Source organism: Patella vulgata, chromosome 9 (genome assembly GCF_932274485.2).
Source record: "Patella vulgata chromosome 9, xgPatVulg1.2, whole genome shotgun sequence".
NCBI lineage: Eukaryota > Metazoa > Mollusca > Gastropoda > Patellidae > Patella > Patella vulgata.
The window spans coordinates 3292636-3317797 of NC_065887.2; the positions used below are offsets into that span (position 1 = coordinate 3292636).

The 25162-nt window shown below is 32.7% G+C and overlaps 2 protein-coding genes across 3 annotated transcripts; both read right to left on the reverse strand.

Moving 5' to 3' along the window:
* Positions 1-7631: 7631 nt before the first annotated feature.
* On the reverse strand, positions 7632-14735 carry LOC126831560 (baculoviral IAP repeat-containing protein 3). Of its 2 annotated transcripts, none has more exons than XM_056103109.1 (6): positions 13619-14735; positions 12606-12766; positions 12116-12146; positions 11320-11406; positions 10051-10650; positions 7632-9542 (listed from the first exon to the last, which is right to left on the reverse strand). In XM_056103109.1, the coding sequence occupies exons 1-6, from the start codon at positions 14394-14396 to the stop codon at positions 9328-9330; spliced, it is 1872 nt and encodes a 623-aa protein (XP_055959084.1). In that variant the 5' UTR covers positions 14397-14735; the 3' UTR covers positions 7632-9327. The 2 variants fall into 2 exon arrangements, with proteins under 2 accessions (XP_055959084.1, XP_050418079.2); XM_050562122.2 differs by having other exon boundaries at positions 11257-11406.
* A 1369-nt stretch (positions 14736-16104) lies between these two features.
* Positions 16105-25162, reverse strand: LOC130010461 (baculoviral IAP repeat-containing protein 3-like). Its single transcript, XM_056103232.1, has 7 exons — positions 23922-25162; positions 22896-23056; positions 22406-22436; positions 21610-21696; positions 20254-20904; positions 19712-19752; positions 16105-16179 (listed from the first exon to the last, which is right to left on the reverse strand). The coding sequence occupies exons 1-7, from the start codon at positions 25063-25065 to the stop codon at positions 16105-16107; spliced, it is 2190 nt and encodes a 729-aa protein (XP_055959207.1). The 5' UTR covers positions 25066-25162.

Consider the following 25162-nt stretch of genomic DNA (forward strand, 5'->3'; position numbering starts at 1 on the left):
CAGTGTGTCAGTGAATTCCAATCATTTGTGAGGGCGCAACAGTTTTAAACAAATGCACTGAACAGAGTGTTTTTGAAACAGCTTTTAATTGTTCTGATAGAAAAAAAAAAAATTGTGGCCCCCGACCCCGTACGCGGCCTGCAGGTGGAATGAAATGAAATGGGGTTTAACTTCCTAGCTACGCAAATAGTACTATGTACGAAACTGTGCCAGGCAGCGGCACTATGGCCTACTCTTATATTGAATTCCAACTGCCAAGGGATCCTTTACGTGCACGCCAATGTATACACGGGACATCAGTTTCCGTCCCATCCAAATGGCTAGACAGCTGTTTTTGTTAGGCCCTCTTTCCTGCACAACTGACAAGGGGAAACCACATCGGAAAATCCTGACACGCGGCCTCCAGGCTAGTGAGACAGCGTCTTACCCACTTAGCCACCGTGACTCCAGGCATGCAGGTAAAAGAGCCCTTGACAGATAGAATCCAATGGCTATCTGGGCAACTTTTATTCCATAGCGCACTGTATGGCGTATGCCCGTCGTTAAACCCCTTTTCAATCATTCATTCTCTGATTCATTCAAACTTGATACTCAATAAAGAATTGATTTTCAGTTTTATATCAAACTGGATATTCAATAATAAAAAAACTATTTCTTTTCAATTTACTGTCTTATTGGCTACATATCTTAAATTGGTGTTTTGTGGGATTCAGGTACTTATTCCTAAAGTATGACTCGCCCCCCTCCCCCCGACTTAAAATCAATGTTTTCCAGATTATTTTCGTAATAGATAAAGTTTCTAGAATTAGTTTAGTTTAAACTTTGAGCGTATTTGATTGAAATTTATTACAGTTTTGAATAACAGAGTTACGACTCACATCAGTGAAAATACAGTTTTACAGAATTTACAGTATTACTGAAAAAGAAAATTCTTACAACTTTTTTGCACCAGTAAGAATTATTGGGAAACAAGCGGTTTTCATGCAAGATACGCCAACATTTTGCAAGGAATGGACAGGAAACAAGCTCAAAAAAAGAAGTGATTTTTCGTCCAATCAAGGGCCATAATTCAGGAAGTTACGATCCGATATGCATGAATATTGGAAGGAACCAAGATCTTTGGGTTATAAACAGGTATTTCAAGTTTCATCAAAATTGTGTCCTCTCTCTAGAGGGTCCAAAACCTTGATATACCATATATTTACAATATTTGCGTACGAGGGGCAGCCATTTTGTCCTGCAGTTTTGGTCCGATTTGTACGGAATTCGGACTCAACCATCATAAGGGTGTAACAGTGATATATTCAAACGTTTTTTTTTAAATTGGTTAATAATTGTGACCTCTAGAGGGACCACAAGCTAAAAACACGATTTTTCGTACAATCAGGGGCCATAATTCAGGAAGTTACGGCCCGATATGCGCGAATATCGAAAGCAGAGAGAGAGAGAGAGAGAGAAATAGGGTTTAACATCCACTCGACACAAACTAGGTCATTTCGGGACTAACATGGTTCAATTATATTTTCATAATTCGCTTGCGCTTAGGGGTCTTTAGCAGTGGGAGGAAACCGGAGGACCCGGAGAAAACCCACGAGGTTGGACCGGCGACCCTACTCCTTGTCACATACAACTGGGGAATCGAAACCACGCCAATTGACTCAATGACAGACTTTATGATACAGCGCGCACTTGCATATCGAAAGCAACCAAGATCCGATAAGTGCAGATATCGAAAAGAACTGAGATCTTTGGGTTATAAACTTACATTTCAAGTTTCAACAAAATCGGATAAAAATTGTGCCCTCTATAGGGTCCAAAACCTTGATATACCATATTTTTATGCTATTTGAGAACGACGGGCGGCCATTTTGTCAGTCAGTTTTGGTCCGATTATCACGAAATTCGAACTCAGCCATCCTTAGGATGTAACGGTGATATACTAAAACGTTTTTTTAAATCGGATAAAAATTATGACCTTTATAGGGTCCACAAGCTAAAAACGCGATTTTTCGTACAATCAGGGGCCATAATTCAGTAAGTTATGGTCCGATAAGCGCGAATATCGAAAGGAACTGAGATCTTTGGGTTATAAACATATATTTCAAGTTTAAACCAAATCGGATAAAAAAAATTGTGACCTCTACAGTGTTCACAAGCTAAAAACGTGATTTTTCGTACAATCAAGGGCCATAATCCATGAAGTTACAGTCCGATACATGCCAATATCGAAAGGAACCGAGATCTTAGGGTGATAAACCTATATTTCAAGTTTCATTTAAATCGGATAAAAATTGTGACCTCTAGAGTGTTCACAAACAATTGTGGATGGACAGACGGACGGACAGGGGCGACGACAATATACGTCCACATGAAAATGTGGGTGTATAAAAACAGATTGCAATATTATTCACAAAATTTAACAAGAACGTCTTCATATTATACTGAGGTTTTCATTCAGCGTTTTAAAAATACAAGAAACACATTTCTCTTTTACTGGACATTTTATTGTAACCAATCTCATTCTGAATACAGGTACATAAAATATGGTGACATATAAACTCGTGTAATTATGTATGATCAATATCTGTATGTGGTATAATGGTATAATTCGAATTAAAAATTTACAAACATGTATGGCCTGTCAATCTCATTCTCAATACAGGTACATAAAATATGGTGAGATAAAAACTCATCTAACTGGACATGATATTGTAACCCATCTCATTCTGAATACAGGTACATAAAATATGGTGAGATAAAAAATCATTTAACTATGATGAATGTCTGTGTAGTACATTATATTGATATAATTCGAATATGATATACTAGTGTTAATATCTTACAAACATGTAAGGCCTGTCTGCAAATACAACTTAAAGTTGAGTTAGAATTAAAACACAGCCCTGACATGTTGAAAGGTAAGAAATGAAAGTAGGATATAGTGAATGTAGATGTTTATATATAATAAATATATAACAAATATGTAATAGATAAATATAAACCAGCTTTAGAAATATAATAGGATATAAAGAACAGCATCCTTGGTTCCCCCAGTGGTCTCTTTCCGTTCCGATATACCCTGGTCTCCATGGGGAAGACATATTCAAATTATCTATTCTGATGATTGTGCTATTTTTATTTACCAATCTTTAGTTTAAACAATAGTTTATTCATTTGAAAAGGATTGAACAACAGGCAAAGCCTATATAAGTTCTTTCCCAGAACTTTGGATACATAACGACTTGCATGTTGCTGTTTGACTTGTTAAATATTAAATTTCTTGAAAACTTTCTCATAATCGAGTGAATAAGCCGCCATACTTTTGTGAACGTAAACAATGAGGCTAAGACTGGCTTATAAACTGTTTTTTGATTGGTTTGTAGAATCAAGCTACAATCAAGGGCAGATAATTTGAATATGTGAATACCCCATGAACGAACCCAGGGTATAGTGGAGTAGATCGGAATGAGACCACTGAGTTTTATATTTATTTGTTTATAGCACTAGTAGTTTTATATTCATTTGTTTATAGCACCAGGAGTTTATATTCATTTGTTTATAGCACCAGGAGTTTATATTCATTTGTTTATAGCACTAGTAGTTTATATTCATTTATATTTATTTGTCCATAGCACTCAGAGTTTTATATTTATTTGTCCACAGCACTAGCAGTTTTATATTCATTTGTTTATAGCACCAGGAGTTTATATTCATTTATATTTAATTGTCCATAGCACTAGGAGTTTTATATTTATTTTTACATAGCACTAGGAGTTTTATATTTATTTGTCCATAGCACTAGGAGTTTATATTCATTTATATTTATTTGTTCATAGCACTAGGAGTTTTATATTCATTTGTCCATAGCACTAGGAGTTTATATTCATTCATATTTATTTGTCCATAGCACTCAGAGTTTTATATTTATTTGTCCATAGCACTAGGAGTTTATATTCATTTTCTATAGCACCAGGGGTTTATATTCATTTATATTTATTTGTCCATAGCACTAGGAGTTTTATATTCAATTGTCCATAGCACTAAGAGTTTATATTCATTTGTCCATAGCACTAGGAGTTTTATATTTATTTGTTTATAGCACTAGGAGTTTTATATTCATTTGTCCATAGCACCAGGAGTTTACGTTTATTTGTCCAAAGCACTAGGAGTTTATATTGATTTTCTATAGCACTAGGAGTTTATATTCATTTATATTTATTTGTCCATAGCACTAGGAGTTTTATATTCATTTGTCCATAACACGAGGAGTTTATATTTATTTGTCCATAGCACTAGGACTTTATATTTATTTGTTTATAGCACTAGGAGTTTTATATTCATTTGTACATAGCACTAGGAGTTTACGTTTATTTATCCAAAGCACTAGGAGGTTATATTTATTTGTTTATAGCACCTGGAGTTTTATATTTATTTGTCCATAGCACTATGAGTTTTATATTCATTTATTTATAGCACTAGGAGTTTATATTCATTTATATTTATTTGTCCATAGCACTCGGAGTTTTATATTTATTTGTCCACATCACTAGGAGTTTATATTCATTTTCTATAGCACTAGGAGTTTTATATTTATTTGTCCATAGCACTAGGAGTTTTATATTCATTTGTTTATAGCACTAGGAGTTTATATTTATTTTCTATAGCACTAGGAGTTTATATTCATTTATATTTATTTGTCCATAGCACTAGGAGTTTATATTCATTTATATTTATTTGTCCATAGCACTAGGAGTTTATATTCATTTTCTATAGCACTAGGGAGTTTTATATTCATTTATATTTATTTGTCCATAGTACTAGGAGTTTTATATTCATTTATATTTATTTGTACATAGCACTGGGAGTTTTATATTCATTTGTCCATAGCACTAGGAGTTTATATTCATTTGTCCATAGCACTAGGAGTTTTATATTCATTTGTCCATAGCACTAAAAGTTTTATATTCATTTGTCCATAGCACTAGGAGTTTTATATTCATTTGTTTATAGCACTAGGAGTTTTATATTTATTTGTCCATAGCACTAGGAGTTTATATTCATTTATATTTATTTTATATTTATTTGTCCATAGCACCAGGAGTTTATGTTTATTTGTCCATAGCACTATAGGAGTTTTATATTCATTTGTTTATAGCACTAGGAGTTTATATTCATTTATATTTATTTGTCCATAGCACCAGGAGTTTTATATTTATTTGTCCATAGCACTATAGGAGTTTTATATTCATTTGTTTATAGCACTAGGAGTTTATATTCATTTATATTTATTTGTCCATAGCACTCGGAGTTTTATATTTTTTTGTCCATAGCACTAGGAGTTTATACTCATTTTCTATAGCACTAGGAGTTTATATTCATTTATAATTATTTGTCCATAGCACTAGGAGTTTTATATTCATTTGTCCATAGGACTAGGAGTTTTATATTCATTTGTCCATAGCACTAGGAGTTTATATTCATTTGTCCGTAGCACTAGGAGTTTTATATTCATTTGTCCATAGCACTAGGAGTTTACGTTTATTTGTTTATATCACTAGGAGTTTATATTCATTCATATTTATTTGTCCATAGCACTAGGAGTTTTATATTTATTTGTCCATAGCATTAGGCGTTTATATTCATTTATATTTATTTGTCCATAGCACTAGGAGTTTTATATTCATTTGTCCATAGCACTAGGGAGTTTTATATTCATTTATATATATTTGTCCATAGTACTAGGAGTTTTATATTCATTTATATTCATTTGTCCATAGCACTAGTTTTATATTCATTTGTCCATAGCACTAGGAGTTTATATTCATTTGTCCATAGCACTAGGAGTTTTATATTCATTTATATTTATTTGTCCATATCACTAGGAGTTTTATATTCATTTGTTTATAGCACTAGGAGTTTATATTCATTTATATTTATTTGTCCATAGCACTCGGAGTTTTATATTTTTTTGTCCATAGCACTAGGAGTTTTATATTTATTTATATTTGTTTATAGAACTAGGAGTTTTATATACATCATCTAGAACTAAATGATTTGAACAATTAAATATATACAAACAAAAAGATATAATTATGTATCTTTCTATAACAAGAGTCAAAGATGAATACAAATCAAAAGATATATCATAGATTAAGAATTGATGAATGAAGACGATGAGAATGATGAACATAATATATATACAATTTTTTTTTTTAAGACTTTTTTTTTAATTTTTGAAAACAAAACTATGTACATGTATTAATATACTGCTGCCTATAAAAAAACACATCAAATTAAATTGTCTACTAATTAATTCCAAATCTTATATATGTAAACAATGTCAATGTCTACAAATTTTATTACATAGTTATTCGATTTATTTTATACAATATATACATGGGTATGGTAATATTTACCATATTTACCAAACTAGGAGTTTTATATTTATTTGTTTATAGCACTAGGAGTTTTATATTCATTTGTCCATAGCACTAGGAGTTTACGTTTATTTGTCCAAAGCACTAGGAGGTTATATTTATTTGTTTATAGCACCTGGAGTTTTATATTTATTTGTCCATAGCACTATGAGTTTTATATTCATTTATTTATAGCACTAGGAGTTTATATTCATTTATATTTATTTGTCCATAGCACTCGGAGTTTTATATTTATTTGTCCACAGCACTAGGAGTTTATATTCATTTTCTATAGCACTAGGAGTTTTAAATTTATTTGTTTATAGCACTAGGAGTTTTATATTCATTTGTTTATAGCACTAGGAGTTTTATATTTATTTGTCCATAGCACTAGGAGTTTATATTCATTTATATTTATTTGTCCATAGCACTAGGAGTTTATATTCATTTATATTTATTTGTCCATAGCACTAGGAGTTTATATTCATTTATATTTATTTGTCCATAGCACTAGGAGTTTATATTCATTTTCTATAGCACTAGGGAGTTTTATATTCATTTATATTTATTTGTCCATAGTACTAGGAGTTTTATATTCATTTATATTTATTTGTACATAGCACTGGGAGTTTTATATTCATTTGTCCATAGCACTAGGAGTTTTATATTCATTTGTCCATAGCACTAAAAGTTTTATATTCATTTGTCCATAGCACTTTGAGTTTTATATTCATTTGTTTATAGCACTAGGAGTTTTATATTTATTTGTCCATAGCACTAGGAGTTTATATTCATTTATATTTATTTGTCCATAGCACTAGGAGTTTATATTCATTGATATTTATTTGCCCATAGCACTAGGAGTTTTATATTCATTTGTCCTTAGCACTAGGAGTTTACGTTTATTTGTCCATAGCACTAGGAGTTTATATTTATTTGTTTATAGCACTAGGAGTTTTATATTTATTTGTCCATAGCACTGGGAGTTTTATATTTATTAATATTTGTTTATAGAACTAGGAGTTTTATATACATCATCTAGAACTAAATGATTTGAACAATTAAATATATACAAACAAAAAGATATAATTATGTATCTTTCTATAACAAGAGTCAAAGATGAATACAAATCAAAAGATATATCATAGATTAAGAATTGATGAATGAAGACAATAAGATATATAATAGATTAAGAATTGATGAATGAAGACGATGAGAAGGATGTACATAATATATATACAAATATATACAATTTTTTTTTTTAAGACTTTTTTTTAATTTTTGAAAACAAAACTATGTACATGTATTAATATACTGCTGCCTATAAATAAACACATAAAATTAATCTGTCTACTAATTAATTCCAAATCTTATACATGTAAACAGGGCTGCCGACAACCAGTATCGCAGCGCAAATTGCGATACATATTTTGTCCGCTGCTAATCAAAAATTAAAATCTAACGTTTTTGATTCGCAGTAACTGCGAATCATTAATATGCCTGCCATTTTGGATATTGACAGAAAGATTATCCCCGGTTTGAAGACTAGGAGGCTTTCTCAACACTTTCAACGTGTATAAAATGTCAAATAAAATTTTATAAACAAAACTGAATTATCCGTGTGACATTTTCTTCTCGGACTACCCAGACTCAATTCATAATACAATATCAATGAATATAATACAGGGACATAACTCTCTATGAATAGGGACTATTAAACCGGAAATAGGGAATCAAGTAGTACCACTCACGTTGCGAGACATGTCAATTTCAAGTAATTATATCAGTATGCATTTTGAAAGCAGTAAACCCAGTGTATCCACCACGTATTGTAAATAAAGTATAAAAAAAATAAATATGTGTTAACGTATTGTAAAATGATAAATCAAAGTAAGAATTCCCGTAAAATATTATTGCGCGTTTGTCTAGTTAATCGATGTGCGCCCGATTGAACAAAAATAGTAATACACGATAAAAAGCAGACGAAATTGTTTTCTAACGAAGATTTCTAAAGTTATGAAGAAATAACAATTAAAATGAGTGGGGCATCGGAAGACCAAGAATTGGCTTCAGACATAAGACCTAACCAAAAGTTTACATCACATTCACAAACTGTCACAACTACATGTGGCAGTGCTAAAAAAACTGGAAGGATGAAATCTAATCATAATTAAAGTAATATCTAGTTATTTGGGTTGTTTTATGTTGAAACTGAAAAACTGCTAACCAATTTTTAGCTTTGCTAATCAAATTTGGCAAAATTGGACTTTTTGATTAGCAGTGCTGCTAATCAACTGTGAAAAATTACCGACAGCCCTGCATGTAAACAATGTCAATGTCTACAAATTTTATTACCTAGTTATACGATTTATTTTATACAATATATACATGGGTATGGTAATATCTAGCTATCACCCTACTCCAATTAACTTTTTATTTGCCCTTTTGGTTTTGAAATAAGAAAGCTAATAACTTAAAGAAATAATATCATAATAATAATTTTACACTGTACATGAACACCACAATAACTTTATGAATAAAATCATGGTTTAATGGAACTCCTGGATCCAGTTTAACAAAGCATTCTCAGATTGAAATTTCGATCACTGTTTATAAGAATTTTTTTTTTTTTTTTAAACAATATTTTTATTCAGGTTGTCTGAATGGGATTGGGGAACAGGCTTAACCTATGTAAAACCCCTCTCCCTGTTTAAAGAAAATATCTTTGATCCAGAAACATAAAACTTTGCACATAGTTTCTTATTGATGTATTTGATACATTATAACAACAAAAGTTTTATAAAGGACTATATTTTAGTTGCAATAAGGCAGACAATTTTGAGTAAATTGTTATCTGAAGTCTGAGAATGTTTTGTGAAATTGGGGCCAGGACTGTGATAAATAAAGATAATTAAGAAAGAAAAACGATTTCCCAATCCTGAACATGAGTCCGACAGACGGGACACGGTGAATCCATGAAACGAGGAGCACAATTTGTACAACAACAGACATGTTTACACGGTCGAAATAAAACAACACGAGTTTCAGATAAACAAATCACACATCTATCAGGGTTTATAGCTACAGGGTCAGGTTGATTTTCTTGTTGATTTTCTCTGTTATTAACTGAAATATAAAACATATTATATAATTTCTTGTTATAATAAAAGTTATCTCTATAATTGATGATATTACAGTCTGTTGCTGTCTATATTAAAGTACATAATGGTCAAGGGGGAGGGGTGGGGGGGTCCAGTGGTTAAATGCGTGCACTTGAGATCATAAGATAAGGTAAGGTCTGTCATTGAGTCAAGTGGCATGGTTTCGAGTCTCTCTTGTCGGTGGTGCAGGACAGAGGGCCTGTGTACACATTGTCGTGTACGTAAAAGATTCCTTAACAGGTGGAACACGAAATAAGAGTAGGCCATAGTCCAGCTGTCCAGGTAAAATTTCCCTCATAGCATACTGTATGGCATATGCCCGTTGGAGCAGAACAGAAGGACGGTAACCCCTATTTTATTTCGTTTCATTTCACATGTAACTTAAACATAACATTAATTATATTAGATAATAGGAAATGGAATTATAACTTAATAAAAAACAAACAACCTAAATATTTAAACCAATCATTTACCTGTAGATCTCAATCTGGTGAATTCTATAACTAAGGTAGATAACTCTTCCTCATATTTCTCTATATCAGCCTGTAATTGAGTTCTCTGTGTTTCTAATTCAGTCTGATGTAAATATATTTGTTGTTGTAAGTTATCTTCCCTTGTTTTATGTCTGTCAACAGCCATCTGTAATCTGTTTGACAAGTTGTCAATATGCTCATCCTTTTCTCTGATGTGTTGTCTTAGTTGACGTTTGGTGCAGCGATAATGGTTCAATTGTTGACTCTGTTGGTTCAGTTGTTGATCTTTATGGTTCAGTTGTTGATCTTTATGGTTCAGTTGTTCACTGGCTTGGTTCAGTTGTTCACTGGCTTGGTTCAGTTGTTGAGTGTACTCCTGTTCTTTACAATCAATGATAATATTATGATGCTGATTAAGAGAAGCTACAGTAGCCTTGTAATACTGGTCTTTAACAGTCATCACCTGATCTAAGTTATCTAACTGTCTGTAATAAGTCTGTATAACTTCATCTTTTAGATCTAACATGTCAACATGTTTCTTTAATTCACCATCAGCTAAAACAGCAGCTTTTAACATCTCAACACTTGGATATCTTCCACCTGTAATATACAACAACATATTCATTACAAATATTTTAACCAAATTCCTCCACATATCAAGGTCATAACAAGGGGTGACCATTAACTGAATGCTGATGTTGGTATTTGTGGTGTTTAACGTGCGCTCCGCTTCCATGGGTGTTAGATTCTAAGTCAGGAAGTTTAGAAAACATTATTTTCTGGATGGCGGATGGTAATATACAACCACATTTCCATCTGGGCATATAAAAACTTATTTTTTTCTTTCAAATTAAACTTGGCTGTTAGATTCTAGTCAGAGATTTATAAAACATTCTTTTTTCTTTAAAATGAACTAATAACTAGTGTAGAGTATAAAGTGAGTGTAAGGTCGATCAATAGTAACAAGTCTCCAGGTACATGTATAATGTAATTAGTGAGTATATATTACTCACAGGTAAATAGTAAACCTATCTCTAGGTATAACATAATAAAGTGAGTGTATATCACAGGTGAATAGTAACCTGTCTCCAGGTATAATGTAATAAATTGAGTGTAGGTAAATAGTAACCAGGTATAATGTCATAAAGTGAGTGTATATAATAGTAACCAGGTATAATGTAATAAAGGTGAGTGTATATTACTCACATGTATGTATAAAGAATTGTTGTATAAGATGAAGTAATTGTGTAGTAGAGATGTTGTACCCACATGTACTATAAGCTGCTAGTAGAGTTGTATTCAATGTTGGAGGGTACGGATCAGGTATATTTAATTCTCCTATTGATGTTACTGGTTCTGTAAAACATAAAACAAACAATATGTAAATATAATTCATCAGCAATCCAAAGCATAATCCTAAATGTAATCATTACGTGTATCTACATAATCGGTGAGTAGTACATTTGATTGACTATAGACTCCCAGAGAAATTTGTTAGAGGGCACACCCCTCCCCTGCATTCAGTCTTCAAAGTAGTAATAATATCTATAAATATTGAAAACACATTTTGGGATATTTCTCTTAATAGTGAGTGAGAGATGGGGTTTAACGTCCACTCATTCAAGACTAACATATGGTTCAATTTATATCAAAAATTCGCCTGATAGGGCTCTTTAGCAGTGGGAGGAAACCATAGGACCTGGTGAAAAAAACGGGGTTGGCCAGACGATGCTACTCCTTGTCACGTACAAGTTGGAATTGAAACCATGTCAATCGACACAATGACAGACCTTCTGATGTAACGTCTACACATTAATCCACTAGACCAACCGTGCAAATAAAAGAATCCTCAATTTGAAAATCATAGAAATAAGCAGAAAATCACCTCCAACTGGCCAATTACAGTATTTTGTTGATGAAGTGCTGAACACCCATTCCATTCGATATATATAGTTACTTCCCTTTATTTACATGTATGTGATTATAAATATTTTAAAACATGATTTGTTTCTGGCAACAAATTTGTATTTTATATGTGAGAGAAAGAGAAAATAAAGTTACAAACCTGTCACTAATGGATCAACTTCAACCAGTTGCTGAAAAATAGTTTAAACAATATATTATACAAGTTTAATATTAAATTGATTTATATAAACATTAAAACTTGTATCAAATGTTAGTTCCCCCCCCCCCCCCTCCCCCGGATCCATTCACTTGATTTGATATTTGTTGTTTATTTCTTGCAATGCCTGTGTAGCTGGTCTTGTCCGTAGGTTTGTCTTGTCCATTTTGTTTTGTGTGTAGTGCAGTCCTCCTGCACTTACTATACAAATGTATTCAATGCGAGGCTAAATCAAAGGGAGGCAACTACATTTTTTGTTGCCAATAAATGAGTAGTACTTAACAATCCTCTATGAATATGCTCTGTGGTTGTCAATTTATTGAACTAATGGTGTGGAGCTGGTGTCATTAAATCAAACCTTCTCTTTGTTCACATGTTTTGTTTGTTCTAAGGTAAATTGTTTAATAATTATATAAAAGAGGTCAATAATTACCTGTATTGCTGCCATTTGTTGAATAAATTCTTCACCTTTTATAAGTTTTATAAATGAACATGTTGGTGATATTAAAGCATGTTGCTGCCATGGTTCAGCTGTTGGTTCCCAATCTCTAACAGATATACCACAACAAAAACATACAACTTTTGTTACTACACCTGAAAATATAGTATTAATCTATTGATATATACAGTAGTTAACCTAAAAAAATAGTATTAATATATTGATATGTACAGTACTATCTCTTGTTGTATAGGTATATATATATATATATATATATATATATATATATATATATATATATATACAGCTATAGGTGTAGTCCTACAAGTAAATTAACTATGATTTTTTTCATTTTTTTCCAGAAAATAGACAATGTATTTTGTTGTATCTGTACGTTAAATAAAATATGATTTGATAAAAAACAATTGAACATCTCCTGTTAATGTCTCAAGTAAGAAACAGGCATGAAATGTATCCTGATAGGTGTTTTCAACCTGACTCAAACCTCACTATTATCAAATCCCTTTAAGATGAATGAAGAGTTACTGTTACCTATAATTAATATCTTTTATCAAATAATTCACTAATACATAAAGTAAGTACTTATATGTATTACAAAATCAGCTGTCATATTAAAAGGAAATGAAATGGGGTTTAATATCATATGCCATACATTATGCCACGAGGGAAATTTTACCCAGACAGTGGCGCTACAGCCTACCATTATCAAATTCAAACTGCCAAGGGATCTTTTACATGAACGCTAATGTGTATATAAGACCTCGGTTTTTCGTCCCTTAACAGTCCCTCATTCCTGCACCGCTGACAAGGTGTAACCCTGTCGAGAAATCCCAGAGTTGTTCAATTTTTGATCAAATCATGTTTTTCTTGAAAATCTCAAATTTGATACGTATACATTTAGTCTACATGTACATTAAATATGTTTCTGTATTATATAGGCTAATACAATATAAACAATACCTGTATTATATAGGCTAATACAATACCTGTATAGAAGAATCCTGCCTCTGTTAACTGTATTTTGGTTGGTTTATATTGTTTTGGCCAATGCCTAAAAGATGCTAATCTTTCTTCTGTTTTACTAAACTGTGGATGTAGAACAGGGAAATTATTTTTTATATTTCTAGGTCTGTTGTTTTTATCAATCAACTTCTTTCTCACTAACTCTTCTAATTTTCTTGACACGTTTCCGACATCGATTCCACTGACCATTGGACAATAATAACGACCTTTTGGTGAGATTTTTTCATGGGAATCTCTGATGTTTAATTGTTCTTGATATGATGTCACTCCTGCACAATAAACACATTGAACATTGTCGTTGCCAATGTAAACAAAACCATCGACAGCCCATTCTGCAGCTCTTTCATCTTGGGGATTAGGAAATGTAAGAATACGAAATGATTCATAAGCGTTGAAAACCTTGTCACCGATTCTAGGATGTATAACTCGTCCTGTATATTCTTCAACATGATCAGACCATTGGGACCTAGATCTGATTTTATAATTTGCTGGGTTATTTATTACGTTGGTTGAATTCTCATCAACGTCTACATTAGATTGGTTCCTGGCAGGACTTGTAGAGAATAAATTTCTGCAAACGCTATTCATTGAATGCAAGGTTGTATTCTCATTAGTGCCATGATTTGGAGGTGTTTCATCTGGTCGAATGGGATTTGGAACATCACCTCTAATGTCACCGGCTTCCTGTAACTGTGTAGGACTATCTGGCTGTTGACTATTTGTACAACAATGATTTGACATGAGACCATCAGTTGTTGGTGACTGTATGGCGGTGGAATTACTTTCCCTTGAACAAAAAGATGATTCCGATTGTAGAAATGGACAGTATGGATTCAATATTCGGTGGACTGCAACTGGAGATTCCTTATTCCAATTTTTATATCTTGCTTTCGATTTACAAACAAAACACTGAATACCTTCAACAGGTCCGGCATAGTAAAATCCAGCTCGTGCTAACTTTATAAACGATGTTCTGTCACTTACAGAAACAGTTTGTTTTTTATTATTTCCAACGTGTGTTTGTTGACAGTCGCTGTCACTCGCTTGATTATCATTTAACAGTCGTTGAAACGATGCTAAACGCACAAAATATTGTGACAACACACCAACGGTGTCCCCCATTGTGGAAACAATAACGCAATTAGCACAAATAGTACGAATACACAACAAAAATTTAAAAAAAACAAACAATATTCCAAAATTCAATAACAGTGCAAGTTAAGCCGCCATTTTGTAAAGGTAAAAATAGCAACAGGCACCTGCTTCCGGTTATTTGACATATTGACCTACTTCCAGAACCAAACTAAAAGTAGATAAATGTATTGGTGAACCGGTAAAGAGACCACGTGTTGACTACAAATTTAATAACCATTTTTTTTACTTTTGCTTTCAATTTTTTATTTGCATACCAAACATACACAAATGTAAATATACATGCATCCAAAAATAGATTTTACATGGAATATTGATACAATGAAAATATAATGAGATAAATTAACATTGAGATGATAAAATGAAAATAATATAGTGAGATGTATGATGGTAGATTTACACATAAAATGATCAAATATGAAGTAAGGTTATGCAGCTATTATAGCCTACACATGCAGCATGAAAATAGATCAGACAATAGGGGAATTACACCTGGGGCGTGGTGACTCATGATTTTGCACGAGGAACAAGATCCCGCCCGGGCCCCAAAAAACAATATATTGTGTGTGCGGGGAGGGGGGCTGTTGGCAGTTCCTTCAAGTTGCCACCGGGTAATATTAGGCTGTGTGGAATATGCTAGAGTAGATTTGTAGTATATCTGACCCAATATATTATATGGTATAGCCTATGTTTGACACTGTATAAGGATAATGATTATGATTATAATGTTAAAAATAGCAATGAAACCGCATGATTGTTTGCCATTTGCGAGGGAGTACAAAAACACTATATTAAAGCTCGTCCTTTTGTCCCTCTCACTTAGCCTCTGATTACACCCAACAAGCGACGGATGAACGCTTTATTAAAGGATATGGTATGTACACATTGCTACCACTTTAGAAAGGAAGTTCAAAGAAGTAAAAAGAAGTTCAAAATCGAGAAGATGGTATTAAAATAGGGTATATTTATTTCAAGCGTAGGTTATTTTTTTATCTGGGACATTGGAACAGAAAATGGAATTCATCTTGAACGGTAGAAAAAAGAACATTGGGAGTATAACCTTTGCTCAGGTGGAATATTCTTATAGCGTCCTTTCTTTTGGTGCGCAATCTTTTAAATACACTGCTGCAATATACTGAAACAGTCTTCCTATCCACCTCAAAAAATGCCCATCATCCTTATCGACATTCAAAACCTTATTGAAGACATATTTATTTTTATTTAAACGTTATGTTTAGTGGTACCTTGGTATTGAACTTTTATTGTACAGAACTCAATCACAAGCGCTATGAGCATACTATGTGTGCACCTGCGCTATATAAATAACATCATCATCATCATCATCATCATCTCTATTTGCTGTTTGTGTGAGCTGAGTTAAAAGGATGATTTAAAGTTTTTATTTTTAACTTGTAGAAGGTAGTATTGTCTATGGAAGCCTATGTAATAAACTAATATGGCTTATGAGGTGTACAGACTTTCAACAAGTCCATATTTTGTTTCTGGACACCCTTACGGATCACAATTTTTATCCGATTTTGACGAAATTTAAAATCTAGATGTGTATCCCCAAGATCTCGGTGGACGCGTATTATGTCGTCGCCCTAGTTCGCCAGTCCTTTCACATGTAGTTTGTGGACACTCTATGTTACAATTTTTTTTTTATCGGATTTAACGAAATTACAAAACATCTGTTTATATCCCAAGGATCTCGGTTCTTTTTGATATTGACGCATATCGGAATGTAACCCTCGCCTGATGGTGCAGAGAAAGTTTTTATCTCCTACATTCATTGAAATAACGTGGGGAAAAAAACCCTGTTAAAGTGAGAAATAAATATTACCACCATTTTGGCTCCCTCCACTGTAATCCTATACATGTATGCACCTGATTGAGCAGAAATATTTCCCAAATCTTCTGATTATCAAATTCGCGGGTAGTTGTTTCCATGTTGAAGACGGTCCTGCTGGGATCAGGCTGCTCTAGTCTATTCTCTGTTCAACTATTAAATGTCACTAGATTTGCAAGTCAGTTAAAGGATTTCATTGTTCCAATGTATGAGGGACATGATAATTGTAACAGTCACTTCAGCAAGTTGTTATCCTTAAATGTCATTGAAAAATTTGTTCAAAACCGGTCACTAGATTTGCAAGTCAGTTAAAGGATTTCATTGTTTCAATGTTTGAGGGACACTTCATCAAGTTGTTATCCTTGCACTAGAGTGGGATATTGGGATGTCTGGACAACCAAGACATCTGACAGATAAAAACCTGGAACTCAAGATGCTGGATTAGTTTCATTCAGATTAAAAAGTTGTCCATCAAAAGATTTTATCCAACACAAACATGTGAGTCATGTGTCCCTAGCTTGTTTATATTATCAGTGGAGGATACTGAATGATGTGAAATTTACAATTTATCATATCTTTATAAATATTAAAAAGGCTAATATTTCTTTTAGATATTCAAATATTGTAGTTTGTGGTAGCCATGGTGGTTCAGTGGGTAAAGATGTTGACTCGCTAACGTGGAGGTCCCGTGTTCCATCCCTGCATTGATCGAGAAAGTTAATCAGGATGGTTCCTCATTGTCGGTGGTACAGGACTGGGGGGGAGGGGGCTGGCAAGGGACAATGTAGAGTCGTTTGTATGGGACGAAAAACCAAGGTTCCGTGTACACATTGATGTACACACAAAAGATCCCTTGGCAGTTGGAATTTGATATAAGAGTAGGCCATAGTGCCACTGTCTAGGCAAAATTTCCCTCCTAGCAGAAAAGTAGTAAGTTAAACCCCATTTCATTTTCATTTCTGTTAGATTCTGGACAATAAGTTTAAGTTTTCTAGAATTAGTTTAGTTTAAAATATTCAAACTGGAATGTAAAAACAAGAATCATGGATATTGTCCCATTTGGTCTTTCATAGTAGAGTGTCCACAAACAGATTGTGGATGGACGGACAGGGGCGATGACAATATATGTCCACATTAAAATGTGGGTGTATAAAAATACAAGAAACATGTTTCTCTTTTACTGGACATTTTATTGTAACCAATAACATGGTAAGGTAATAGCCACTTAATGGCAAATTGTAAAGGTAATGACCACTTAATGGCACATTATAAAAAATACAGCCACTTAATGGCAAATTGTAAAGGTAATGACCACTTAATGGCACATTATAAAAGATACAGCCACTTCATGGCAAATTTTAAAAGTAATGACCACTAAATGGCACATTATAAAAGATACAGCCACTTAATGGCAAATTGTAAAGGTAATAACCACTAAATGGCACATCGTAATAGAGATAAATGTATTGGATAAAAATATTGTGAAAAAATAGCCCTTTATTAGATAAATGTATGATTTTACTGGATGTGTTTATTAAATCTTGAGACTAACAAGATGGGGAATACGACGATATAAATTCTGAAACTTGATCTGATGTAGATTGAAGTGATAATTGATTATTGACAATATATAGCTGCTGTAGTTTTTATGTAAAATAGACAGTTTGTGAATATTAGACAGTGATTCATTACAAAATATATTACCATATATCTAGTATAGGCTGATAAACACACAAATAGTTAAATGATAAAAGGAGATAGTTATTTACAATCCTTACATAATAAATACAATATTAAACTTTAACCTCAAATTCATTTGTCTATAGAACTAGGAGTTTCATATTCATTTGTACATAGCACTAGAAGTTTTATATTTATTTGGTTATAGCACTAGGAGTTTTATATTCATTTGTCCATAGCACTAGGAGTTTTATATTTGTTTATAGAACTAGGAGTTTTATATACATCATCTAGAACTAAATGATTTGAACAATTAAATATATACAAACAAAAAGATATAATTATGTATCTTTCTATAACGAGAGTTAAAGACGAATACAAATCAAAAGATATATCATAGATTAAGAATTGATGAATGAAGACAATAACATTTTATCATAGATTAAGAATTGATGAATGAAGACAATGAGAAGGATGTACATAATATATATACAAATATATACAATTTATTTTTTAAGCCTTTTTTAAATTTTGAAAACAAAACTATGTACATGTATTAATATACTGCTGCCTATAAAAAACACATAAAATTAATTTGTCTACTAATTAATTCCAAATCTTATACATGTAAACAATGTCAATGTCTACAAATTTTATTACCTAGTTATACGATTTATTTTATACAATATATACATGGGTATGGTACTATCTACCGTACCATCCTACTCCAATTAATGTTTTATTTTCCCTTTTGGTTTTGAAATAAGAAAGCTAATAACTTAAAGAAATAATATCATAATAATAATTTTACACCGTACATGAAGACCACAATAACTTTATGAATAAAATCATGGTTTAATGGAACTCCTGGATCCAGTTTAACAAAGCATTCTCAGACTGAAATTTCAATCACTGTTTATAAGAATTTTTTTTTTTTTTTTAAACAATATTTTTATTCAGGTAGTCTGAATGGGATTGGGGAACAGGCTTAACCTATGTAAAACCCCTCTCCCTGTTTAAAGAAAATATCTTTGATCCAGAAACATAAAACTTTGCACATAGTTTCTTATTGATGTATTTGATACATTATAACAACAAAAGTTTTATAAAGGACTATATTTTAGTTGCAATAAGGCAGACAATTTTGAGTAAATTGTTATCTGAAGTCTGAGAATGTTTTGTGAAATTGGGATAAAGATAATTAAGAAAGAAAAACGATTTCCCAATCCTGTACATGAGTCCGACAGACGGGACACGGTGAATCCATGAAACGAGGAGCACAATTTGTACAACAACAGACATGTTTACACGGTCGAAATAAAACAACACGAGTTTCAGATAAACAAATCACACATCTATCAGGGTTTAAAGCTACAGGGTCAGGTTGATTTTCTTGTTGATTTTCTCTGTTATTAACTGAAATATAAAACATATTATATAATTTCTTGTTATAATAAAAGTTATCTCTATAATTGATGATATTACAGTCTGTTGCTGTCTATATTAAAGTACATAATGGTCAAGGGGGAGGGGTGGGGGGATCCAGTGGTTAAATGCGTGCACTTGAGATCATAAGATAAGGTAAGGTCTGTCATTGAGTCAAGTGGCATGGTTTCGAATCTCCCTTGTCAGTGGTGCAGGACAGAGGGCCTGTGTACACATTGTTGTGTACGTAAAAGATTCCTTGACAGGTGGAACTCGCAATAAGCGTAGGCCGTAGTGCAGCTGTCCAGGTAAAATTTCACTCATAGCATACTGTATGGCGTATGCCAGTCGGAGCAGAAGGACGGTAACCCCTATTTTATTTCGTTTCATTTCACATGTAACTGAAACATAACATTAATTATATTAGATAATAGGAAATGGAATTATAACTTTATAAAACAAACAACCTAAATATTTAAACCAATCATTTACCTGTAGATCTCAATCTGGTGAATTCTATAACTAAGGTAGATAACTCTTCCTCATATTTCTCTATATCAGCCTGTAATTGAGTTCTCTGTGTTTCTAATTCAGTCTGATGTAAATATATTTGTTGTTGTAAGTTATCTTCCCTTGTTTTATGTCTGTCAACAGCCATCTGTAATCTGTTTGACAAGTTGTCAATATGCTCATCCTTTTCTCTGATGTGTTGTCTTAGTTGACGTTTGGTGCAGCGATAATGGTTCAATTGTTGACTCTGTTGGTTCAGTTGTTGATCTTTATGGTTCAGTTGTTGATCTTTATGGTTCAGTTGTTGATCTTTATGGTTCAGTTGTTCACTGGCTTGGTTCAGTTGTTCACTGGCTTGGTTCAGTTGTTGACTCTGTTGGTTCAGTTGTTGACTCTGTTGGTTCAGTTCCTGTTCTTTACAATCAATGATAATATTATGATGCTGATTAAGAGAAGCTACAGTAGCCTTGTAATACTGGTCTTTAACAGTCATCACCTGATCTAAGTTATCTAACTGTTTATCTTTAGTCTGTATAACTCCATCTTTTAGATCTAACATGTCAACATGTTTCTTTAATTCACCATCAGCTAAAACAGCAGCTTTTAACATCTCAACACTTGGATATCTTCCACCTGTAATATACAACAACATATTCATTACAAATATTTTAACCAAATTCCTCCACATATCAAGGTCATAACAAGGGGTGACCATTAACTGAATGCTGATGTTGGTATTTGTGGTGTTTAACGTGCGCTCCGCTTCCATGGGTGTTAGATTCTAAGTCAGGAAGTTTAGAAAACATTATTTTCTGGATGGCGGATGGTAATATACAACCACATTTCCATCTGGGCATATAAAAACTTATTTTTTTCTTTCAAATTAAACTTGGCTGTTAGATTCTAGTCAGAGATTTATAAAACATTCTTTTTTCTTTAAAATGAACTAATAACTAGTGTAGAGTATAAAGTGAGTGTAAGGTTGATCAATAGTAACAAGTCTCCAGGTACATGTATAATGTAATTAGTGAGTATATATTACTCACAGGTAAATAGTAAACCTATCTCTAGGTATAACATAATAAAGTGAGTGTATATCACAGGTGAATAGTAACCTGTCTCCAGGTATAATGTAATAAATTGAGTGTAGGTAAATAGTAACCAGGTATAATGTCTCTAGGTATAATGTAATAAAGTGAGTGTAGTCCAGGTATAATGTAATAAAGTGAGTGTAGTCCAGGTATAATGTAATAAAGGTGAGTGTATATTACTCACATGTATGTATAAAGAATTGTTGTATAAGATGAAGTAATTGTGTAGTAGAGATGTTGTACCCACATGTACTATAAGCTGCTAGTAGAGTTGTATTCAATGTTGGAGGGTACGGATCAGGTATATTTAATTCTCCTATTGATGTTACTGGTTCTGTAAAACATAAAACAAACAATATGTAAATATAATTCATCACCAATCCAAAGCATAATCCTAAATGTAATCATTACGTGTATCTACATAATCGGTGAGTAGTACATTTGATTGACTATAGACTCCCAGAGAAATTTGTTAGAGGGCACACCCCTCCCCTGCATTCAGTCTTCAAAGTAGTAATAATATCTATAAATATTGAAAACACATTTTGGGATATTTCTCTTAATAGTGAGTGAGAGATGGGGTTTAACGTCCACTCATTCAAGACTAACATATGGTTCAATTTATATCAAAAATTCGCCTGATAGGGCTCTTTAGCAGTGGGAGGAAACCATAGGACCTGGTGAAAAAAACGGGGTTGGCCAGACGATGCTGCTCCTTGTCACGTACAAGTTGGAATTGAAACCATGTCAATCGACACAATGACAGACCTTCTGATGTAACGTCTACACATTAATCCACTAGACCAACCGTGCAAATAAAAGAATCCTCAATTTGAAAATCATAGAAATAAGCAGAAAATCACCTCCAACTGGCCAATTACAGTATTTTGTTGATGAAGTGCTGAACACCCATTCCATTCGATATATATAGTTACTTCCCTTTATTTACATGTATGTGATTATAAATATTTTAAAACATGATTTGTTTCTGGCAACAAATTTGTATTTTATATGTGAGAGAAAGAGAAAATAAAGTTACAAACCTGTCACTAATGGATCAACTTCAACCAGTTGCTGAAAAATAGTTTAAACAATATATTATACAAGTTTAATATTAAATTGATTTATATAAACATTAAAACTTGTATCAAATGTTAGTTCCCCCCCCCCCCCCCCCGATCCATTCACTTGATTTGATATTTGTTGTTTATTTCTTGCAATGCCTGTGTAGCTGGTCTTGTCCGTAGGTTTGTCTTGTCCATTTTGTTTTGTGTGTAGTGCAGTCCTCCTGCACTTACTATACAAATGTAATGTATTCAATGCGAGGCTAAATCAAAGGGAGGCAACTACATTTTTTGTTGCCAATAAATGAGTAGTACTTAACAATCCTCTATGAATATGCTCTGTGGTTGTCAATTTATTGAACTAATGGTGTGGAGCTGGTGTCATTAAATCAAACCTTCTCTTTGTTCACATGTTTGTTTGTTCTAAGGTAAATTGTTTAATAATTATATAAAAGAGGTCAATAATTACCTGTATTGCTGCCATTTGTTGAATAAATTCTTCACCTTTTATAAGTTTTATAAATGAACATGTTGGTGATATTAAAGCATGTTGCTGCCATGGTTCAGCTGTTGGTTCCCAATCTCTAACAGATATACCACAACAAAAACATACAACTTTTGTTACTACACCTGAAAATATAGTATTAATCTATTGATATATACAGTAGTTAACTTGAAAAAATAGTATTAATATATTGATATGTACAGTACTATCTCTTGTTGTATAGGTATATATATATATATATATATATATACACAGCTATAGGTGTAGTCCTACAAGTAAATTAACTATGATTTTTTTCAGTTTTTTCCAGAAAATAGACAATGTATTTTGTTGTATCTGTACGTTAAATAAAATATGATTTGATAAAAAAAAATTGAACATCTCCTGTTAATGTCTCAAGTAAGAAACAGGCATGAAATGTATCCTGATAGGTGTTTTCAACCTGACTCAAACCTCACTATTATCAAATCCCTTTAAGATGAATGAAGAGTTACTGTTACCTATAATTAATATCTTTTATCAAATAATTCACTAATACATAAAGTAAGTACTTATATGTATTACAAAATCAGCTGTCATATTAAAAGGAAATGAAATTGGGTTTAATATCATATGCCATACATTATGCCACAAGGGAAATTTTACCCAGACAGTGGCACTACAGCCTACTTTTATCAAATTCAAACTGCCAAGGGATCTTTTACATGAACGCTAATGTGTATATAAGACCTCGGTTTTTCGTCCCTTAACAGTCCCTCATTCCTGCACCGCTGACAAGGTGTAACCCTGTCGAGAAATCCCAGAGTTGTTCAATTTTTGATCAAATCATGTTTTTCTTGAAAATCTCAAATTTGATACGTATACATTTAGTCTACATGTACATTAAATATGTTTCTGTATTATATAGGCTAATACAATATAAACAATACCTGTATTATATGGGCTAATACAATATAAACAATACCTGTATTATATAGGCTAATACAATACCTGTATAGAAGAATCCTGCCTCTGTTAACTGTATTTTGGTTGGTTTATATTGTTTTGGCCAATGCCTAAAAGATGCTAATCTTTCTTCTGTTTTACTAAACTGTGGATGTAGAACAGGGAAATTATTTTTTATATTTCTAGGTCTGTTGTTTTTATCAATCAACTTCTTTCTCACTAACTCTTCTAATTTTCTTGACACATTTCCGACATCGATTCCACTGATCATTGGACAATAATAACGACCTTTTGGTGAGATTTTTTCATGGATATCTCTGATGTTTAATTGTTCTTGATATGATGTCACTCCTGCACAATAAACACATTGAACATTGTCGTTGCCAATGTAAACAAAACCATCGACAGCCCATTCTGCAGCTTTTTCATCTTGGGGATTAGGAAATGTAAGAATACGAAATGATTCGTAAGCATTGAAAACCTTGTCACCGATTCTAGGATGTATAATTCGTCCTGTATATTCTTCAACATGATCTGACCATTGGGACCTAGATCGGATATTATAATTTGCTGGGTTATGTATTATGTTGGTTGAATTCTCATCAACGTTACTGGCAGGACTTGTAGAGAATAAATTTCTGCGAACACTATTCATTGAATGCAATGTTGTATTCTCATTAGTGCCACTATTTGGAGGTGTTTCATCTGGTTGAATGGGATTTGGAACATCACCTCTAATGTCACCGGCTTCCTGCAACTGTGTAGGACTATCTGGCTGTTGACTATTTGTACAACAATGATTTGATACAAGACCATCAGTTGTTGGTGACTGTATGGCGGTAGAATTACTTTCCCTTGAACAAAACGATGATTCCGATTGAAGAAATGGACAGTATGGATTCAATATTCGGTGGACAGCAACTGGAGATTCCTTATGCCAATTTCTATATCTTGCTTTCGATTTGCAAACAAAACACTGAATACCTTCAACAGGTCCGGCATAATAAAATCCGGCTCTTGCTAACTTTATAAACGATGTTCTGTCACTTACAAAAACCGTTTGTTTTTTATTATTTCCAACATGTGTTTGTTGACAGTCGCTGTCACTCGCTTGATTATCATTTAACAGTCCTTGAAACGATGCTAAACGCACAAAATATTGTGACAACACACCAACGGTGTCCCCCATTGTGGAAACAATAACGCAATTAGCACAAATAGTACGAATACACAACAAAAATCGAATAAAAACAAACAATAATATTCCAAAATTCAATAACAGTAAG